General features: G+C 44.0%; 1 protein-coding gene across 1 annotated transcript; it reads right to left on the bottom strand.

Moving 5' to 3' along the window:
* Positions 1-5,454: 5,454 nt before the first annotated feature.
* Positions 5,455-6,979, bottom strand: LOC130464804 (uncharacterized). The gene is made up of 2 exons (XM_056834031.1): positions 5,738-6,979; positions 5,455-5,625 (listed from the first exon to the last, which is right to left on the bottom strand). The coding sequence occupies exons 1-2, from the start codon at positions 6,977-6,979 to the stop codon at positions 5,455-5,457; spliced, it is 1,413 nt and encodes a 470-aa protein (XP_056690009.1).
* Between the last annotated feature and the right edge of the window lie 883 nt (positions 6,980-7,862).

Raw genomic sequence — 7,862 nt, 5'->3', positions numbered from 1 at the left:
TTCGTTCCTACTATACACCAAGATGTCATCAAGATATACCACAACGAATCTGCCCAAAAATGATTTAAGCACTTCGCTCATTAGCCTCATAAACGTACTAGGAGCATTAGTGAGACCAAATGGCATGACGGTCCACTCATACAAACCATGTTTTGTCTTGAAAGCCGTTTTCCACTCATCTCCTTCACGCATCCGAATCTGATGATAACCACTTCGCAAATCAATTTTTGAGAACAACTTCGAACCATGGAGCTCGACTAACATATCATCAAGTCTCGGAATTGGAAAACGATACTTGATGGTAATGTTATTCACAGCCCTACTATCAACACACATTCGCCATGTTCCATCTTTCTTAGGCACAAGCAACACCGGAACAGCACATGGACTCAAGCTTTCTCTAACATAGCCTCGATTCACAAGTTCATCAATTTGCTTTTGTAATTCCTTTGTTTCCTCCGGATTGCAACGATAGGCAGCCTTATTAGGCAAAAAAGTTCCTGGAATAAGATCAATTTGATGTTCAATACCACGAATAGGGGGCAAACCTGGTGGTAATTCATCCGGAAATACATCCTTGAACTCAAACAGCAATTCGGCAATGGGACTGCCTTCTTTCCAATTTTGGCCTTCAATTGGACTCTCCTTAGCCACGAGCAAATACACCAACTCTCCATGATCAAGAGCTTGCTCCATTTCTCGTTCACTAGCCAACATGGTGAGATTCGGCTTTTTCTTTTGTTTCACACTCATGGATCGAACCGCTTGAGATGACATAGGCTTTAGCACAATTTTCTTGCCTTTGTCTCTCAATTCATACTCATTGCTTCTCCCTTTATGAATCACGTCCCTATCAAACTGCCAAGGACGACCCAACAAAATATGACAAGCATCCATAGGAATAACATCACAAGGAACTTCATCCACATACGAACCCATAGTCAAACCAACCCTTACTTGCTTCGACACTTTTACACTATTACCATCATCAAGCCAATGGAGTGCGTATGGCCTAGGATGGGCAGTAGTGATTAAGCCTAATTTTGACACCATTTCACTAGAAGCAGCATTGGTACAACTCCCCCCATCAACAATTACACTACACCACTTATCTTTCACTAGACATTTAGTATGAAACAACTGATCTCGTTGGTCTAGATCAGTAGGTGAAATTTGAGTTTGTAGCGCTCTAAGAACCAGATTTGTGTCATAAATTGGAGCCTCATACCCTTCCTCTTCCTCCTCATCACCACTCTCATCAAACACAAATACGTCCCCCAACCTCTTTTCCTCTTCCAACAACTCCTCACGACATTCAACAGCTTCTCTCAAGGTCACTACTCGTTTATTTGGACACGCATTTTGATAATGCCCAAACCCTTGACACTTAAAACAACGCACCTTGGACAGACTTGTTTCTTTGGTTGGGTTAGATAGTTTAGGGGCAGCCGTAGAATTACTTGAAACTACGGTACTAGGTGATGTGTTTGGTTTCAAGCTAGGTTCAGATTTAGCCCAAGACTTGGCTTTACCATCCATACTAGACCCTCCCCCATATTTTGCCTTCCCTTGATTTTCCAATTTTAAACAAAGTCCACAAAGAGTGTCAAAATCAGAATATGGATAAAGGTCTACGGTATTGGCAATATTATAATTTAGACCCCTTAAAAATCTGGACAGTTTTTGTTCCTCAATTTCCCAATTTCTCCCATTAAGGACAACTTTTCAAACTCATCAATATATTCAGCCACACTCATTTTTCCTAGCCTCAATTCGGCAATTTTACGATAAGTTGTTATTCTATGAGTTGTTGGCACATACCTTTTACGTAGCTTACGTTTCAAAGACTCCCAAGAGGTAATTTTCTCCTTCCCTTCACGTATTCTCTTGGATTTCAGTCCCTCGAACCACAATGAAGCCCCTCTTCCTAGCTTCAATATGGCATATTTACAACGCTTCTCATCATCAATGTCCTTGAAATCGAACATTCTCTCTATTTTGCGCTCCCACTCCAAATAGGCTTCCGGATCTGTTCCACCAACAAATTCAGGAAGTTCGGTGACCTTGAATTCATCCATAGCCCGTAGATCACGCCTAGGAGGCCTACGATACCCCCCATCTCTAACGTTCTTCAAGGCTTCTTGGAGATGTTGTAGAAAGTCAGGATCATCAAAATCCATATTTCAGTTTGTAAGAATTACGAACAACAGCTCTTTTTTTTTTTTTTTTTGGGCGGATCACACGAACAGCAGCTCTGATACCACTAATGATACGAGTTTAAAAACTCGTTGTATAAACAAGGATAGTTGATTAACAAGCTAGACCTTTAACTCGTTGATCGTGAATGCAAGACAAGACCTATTGACTCACAATCAGTTCTTTGAATAGGAAACGCGTCCAAAGCAAAGAAAAAAAGCTGAATTATAAACTATAATTCGAAATGTAACAAACAAGTGTTTTAATCATCCAGTTGGTTGTTTATTCCAATCAAGAAGCTGACTATAAATAGCCAAAAATCAACAGCTACAAGAGCTTTAAACGGCTAATTAAGAGCCATTTAAGAGCCTTTAAAACTGGCAGTTACAAGCTCTAAAGCCTCCTAATTCAGTCACTAAATTGGAGGTTACAAAGGCTTAAAACTCTCCTTACAAACAGCAATAATCAAAGCTAAGTAATGACTGAATTTAAATTGGGGATTTAAACAAATATCCCATTATTAAACCGACTTTAATCAAAGCAATTAAAATAATAAGTGCGTACAATCTGTTTAAACAAGCTGACCAATGTGATTAAACGGACCAGTTTGATTAACGTACCACCTTGATAATAAGGACCATATAACGAGCTCACTCAATCCAAGTCACCATGCACACAAAATGAGCAATTGAACCCAAATCAGTTTTGGTTCCAATTGCTAGCATAAGACTATCACTTTCATCCATAACCGTATCAATTGGGCACGACATGTTTGATGCCGCGGCATATGACTCATTTGGGGTTTTCCCCCGTCGTCAATGTGGAGCGGCATGTTTGTTGCCGCGGCATATAGGAACGAACCTATTTGCCTTCGAAAAATATTCATTTTTAAGAAAACAATTTGTATGGGGGTTTGCCCCCGTCGCAAATTGGGCGCGGCATGTTTGATGCCGCGGCGTATGACTTATTTGGGGTTTGCCCCCGTCGTCAATGTGGAGCGGCATGTTTGTTGCCGCGGCATATAGGAATGAACCTATTTGCCTTCGAAAATATTCATTTTTAAGAAAACAATTTGTATGGGGGTTTGCCCCCGTCGCAAATTGGGCGCGGCATGTTTGTTGCCGTGGCGTATGACTTATTTGGGGGTTTGCCCCCGTCGTCAATATGGAGCGGCATGTTTGTTGCCGCGGCATATAGGAATGAACCTATTTGCCTTCAAAAATATTCATTTTTAAGAAAACAATTTGTATGGGGGGTTTGCCCCCGTCGCAAATTGGGCGCGGCATGTTTGTTGCCGTGGCGTATGACTTATTTGGGGGTTTGCCCCCGTCGTCAATGTGGAGCGGCATGTTTGTTGCCGCGGCATATAGGAATGAACCTATTTGCCTTTGAAAATACATTTTTAAGAAAACGACAAGTTGTATGGGGGTTTGCCCCCGTCGTAAATTGGGCACGTCATGTTTGATGCCGCGGCATATGGATTATTTGGGGGTTTGCTCCCGTCGTGAATGTGGAGCGGCATGTTTGTTGCCGCGGCATATAGGAATGAACCTATTTGCCTTCGAAAAATATTCGTTTTTAAGAAAACAATTTGTATGGGGGTTTGCCCCCGTCGCAAATTGGGCGCGGCATGTTTGATGCCGCGGCGTATGACTTATTTGGGGGTTTGCCCCCGTCGTCAATGTGGAGCGGCATGTTTGTTGCCGCGGCATATAGGAATGAACCTATTTGCCTTCGAAAATATTCATTTTTAATAAAACGACAAGTTGTATGGGGGTTTGCCTCCGTCGCAAATTGGGCGCGGCATGTTTGTTGCCGTGGCGTATGACTTATTTGGGGGTTGGCCCCCGTCGTCAATGTGGAGCGGCATGTTTGTTGCCGCGGCATATAGGAATGAACCTATTTGCCTTTGAAAATACATTTTTAAGAAAACGACAAGTTGTATGGGGGTTTGCCCCCGTCGTAAATTGGGCGCGTCATGTTTGATGCCGCGGCATATGGATTATTTGGGGGTTTGCTCCCGTCGTGAATGTGGAGCGGCATGTTTGTTGCCGCGGCATATAGGAATGAACCTATTTGCCTTCGAAAAAATATTCGTTTTTAAGAAAACAATTTGTATGGGGGTTTGCCCCCGTCGCAAATTGGGCGCGGCATGTTTGATGCCGCGGCGTATGACTTATTTGGGGGTTTGCCCCCGTCGTCAATGTGGAGCGGCATGTTTGTTGCCGCGGCATATAGGAATGAACCTATTTGCCTTCGAAAATATTCATTTTTAATAAAACGACAAGTTGTATGGGGGTTTGCCCCCGTCGCAAATTGGGCGCGGCATGTTTGATGCCGCGGCGTATGACTTATTTGGGGGTTAGCCCCCGTCGTCAATGTGGAGCGGCATGTTTGTTGCCGCGGCATATAGGAATGAACCTATTTGTCTTCGAAAAATATTCGTTTTTAAGAAAACAATTTGTATGGGGGTTTGCGCCTGTCGCAAATTGGGCGCGGCATGTTAGATGCCGCGGCGTATGACTTATTTGGGGGTTTGCCCCCGTCGTCAATCTGGAGCGGCATGTTTGTTGCCGCGGCATATAGGAATGAACCTATTTGCCTTGGATAAATAGACGTTCGTGTTTTCGGGAACGGTTTTTACAATTTAAAAGGTGACCAGCCTATGTTTATGCTAATCTGGGCCACTTCTTAGGCTTCAAACAATTAGGCTTGTAAATGTTTTGCTAATCTGGGGCCACTTCTTAGGCCTTTATTTGATTAGGCTTTTTGCATGCATATTTTAGGTATGTTAGTAAAGAGTAATAAATAGGACGAAACAAGAGTAGTATTATTTTTACTTTGTAAGGCAAATTTAGCCGGTTACAAGGGAGACTACTACTCCATTAGGAACATTAGCGGCCGTTGTCTAAACCACAGATTCTTTCATAAAAGATAGTCAGAATACACCTTAGAAAAAGTATTTTTTGAGATTGTCTACATTCCAGGTGCGTAGAATTGGTCGGCCTTGCATGTCCTGAATGCGATAGGTTCCATCTCTGACCTCGTCATAGATCTCATAGGGTCCCTCCCAAGTGGGCGTCAGTTTACCCTGTTCGTTGGCTCGTCACACAGATTCCATCTTTCGGAGAACAAAGTCTCCTACTTTGAGCACTCTTTTGGAGACTTTCTTGTTGTACTCCCTCGCCATCCTTATCTATGGGCAACACGGCCTCAGCTCCATAGGCTAGCAGGAATGGGGTTTCGCCGGTTGAGTTCTTAGCCGTGGTGCGGAGACCATAAGACGTTTGGCAGCTCATCGGCCCATAGACCCTTGGCTTCATCTAGTTTCTTCTTGATCCCCCTCGGAGATAATCTTGTTAAAGGCTTCGACTTGGCCATTGGCTTGAGGTCGTCCCACAGAGGCAAAGCAGCTGTGTATGCCGTGGTCTGCTAACCACTCTTTCAGCTTAGGCGTCTCAAACTGAGGCCCATTATCAAAGACGATAGCTTGCGGTATTCCAAAGCGAGTCATGATATTTTTCCAGATAAACGCCCTCACATCACTTGTCTTTATGTTCTTGAGAGCCTCTGCTTCAACCCACTTGGTGAAGTAATCAACAGCCACTATCACATAGCGTCGGCCCCCAGGGGCCGTTGTATATGGCCCTAACAGGTCCATTCCCCACTTGGCAAACGGAATGGGACTCATAATAGGAGTGAGAGGGTTGGCCGGCCTGTGGATGAGATGAGCAAACCGTTGACACTTGTCACATTTTTGCACCATAGCTAGGGCGTCTTCTCTCAAAGTGGGCCAGTAATAACCAGTTCGCAAGGCTTTCTCTGCCAAGGCTCGTCCTCCAATGTGGGAGCTACATAATCCCTGGTGCAAATCATCTAGAATTTCTTTCCCTTTCTCAGGAGTGACACACCGCAGAAGGGGTCTAGAAAATGACTTCCTGTACAAAACTCCATTCCACCATTCAAACCAAGAACTCTTCTTTTGTATTTTGGCGGCCAGACTTGAGTCGTCCGGAAGCGAACCGTCCACTTTGTAAGCAATGATAGGGTCCATCCAGGTTGACGACCGATCCAGAATAGCTACCATAGGAGCGCACAATTCCTGCTCAATACTTCGCTTATCATTTACTTCCCAGAACACGTGACGCGGTGTATCACAGGAAGCCGAGGTAGCTAGTTTTGACAGGGCATCGGCCTGATTGTTCTCCGTTCTGGGAATCTGCTTAGCTTCAAAGCTCTTTAGATGTTCTATTTCTTGATGCACAACTTGCATATATTTGATCATGTTAGGGTCTCTTGCCTCATAGTCCCCATTTACTTGACTCACAATGAGTTGAGAGTCAGAGAAGGCAAGTATTTCTTGAGCTCCAGCGGCTTTGCACATTTTTATGCCGGCTAATAAAGCTTCGTATTCTGCCTCGTTGTTGGATGTTTGGAAATTGAATCTCATGACATACTCATACTTGTCTCCTTCGGGAGATTGACATATTATGCCGGCTCCACACCCGTTCTGGGTTGACGAGCCATCTACATAGACTGTCCAGCGAGTCGCCACATTCTTTTCAAAAGTCGGCCTCGTCATTTCTGCAATGAAATCAGCAAATGCTTGTCCCTTGATAACTTTTCGAGGCTCATATGAGATATAAAATGCATTAAGTTCAATTGCCCATTTCAGCATTCGTCCAGCAGCGTCTAGCTTAGTAAGGGGTTGTTTCAAAGGTTGGTCTGTGTATACCACTAGTTTGTGTGCCAGAAAGTAAGGGCGCAGCTTCTTGCTGGCCATAAACAGCGCAAGTGCAAACTTCTCAATTGGAGAATATCTTAATTCAGCGTTTTAAAGGACATGGCTCACAAAGTAGACGGGGAGTTGCACTCCCTCCCTTTCAGTTAGCAAGACAGCACTCAAGGACCACTTAGAAATGGCCAAATACACATACAAAGTTTCCCCCTGAAGAGGACTGACAAGCCGAGGTAAGGTGTGGAGGTGTTCTTTTAATCGGACGAAGGCAGTTTCTGCCGCCTCAGTCCATTCAAATTTGCTCTTCTTCTTGATTGTGCCGAAGAAGTAATGACACTTGTCACCTGCCCTTGATAAGAACCGCCCCAGGGCCGCTAGACATCCTGTCAGGCGTTGGACTTCTTTGACTGATTTTGGCGACGTCATATCTATTACTGCCTGTACTTTATCAGGATTGGCCTCGATTCCTCTTTCATCAATAAGGAATCCCAAGAACTTCCCAGCCGTTACCCCAAAAACACACTTCTTTGGATTCAACCTCATCTGATATTTTCGGAGCTTCTCAAAAGTTTCTTTTAAGTCAGCCAAGTGTTCTTCGCGTTGTTTGCTTTTTACTATCATATCATCAATGTAAGCTTCGATGTTTCGTCCTAACTGACAAGAGAAGACAGTGTTGACTAGACGTTGAAATGTGGCTGGCGCATTCTTTAAACCGAACGGCATCACTTTGTAACAGTATAGGCCTTGCTCAGTAACAAATGGCGTCTTTTCCTGATCGTCTGGCCACAAAGGAATTTGGTGAAAGCCCGAGTATGCATCCATCAAAGCATGGCCAGCCGTTGAATCTACCAACCGGTCTATCTTGGGTAGGGGGAAGCTGTCTTTTGGGCAAGCCTTGTTTAGATCTGTATAGTCCACACACATTCTC

Source organism: Spinacia oleracea, unplaced genomic scaffold (assembly GCF_020520425.1).
Source record: "Spinacia oleracea cultivar Varoflay unplaced genomic scaffold, BTI_SOV_V1 SOVchr0_003, whole genome shotgun sequence".
NCBI classification, from domain to species: Eukaryota; Viridiplantae; Streptophyta; class Magnoliopsida; order Caryophyllales; family Amaranthaceae; genus Spinacia; species Spinacia oleracea.
Note: the sequence above shows the minus strand (reverse complement) of the source record. Positions and strands in the feature narration are given on the sequence as shown.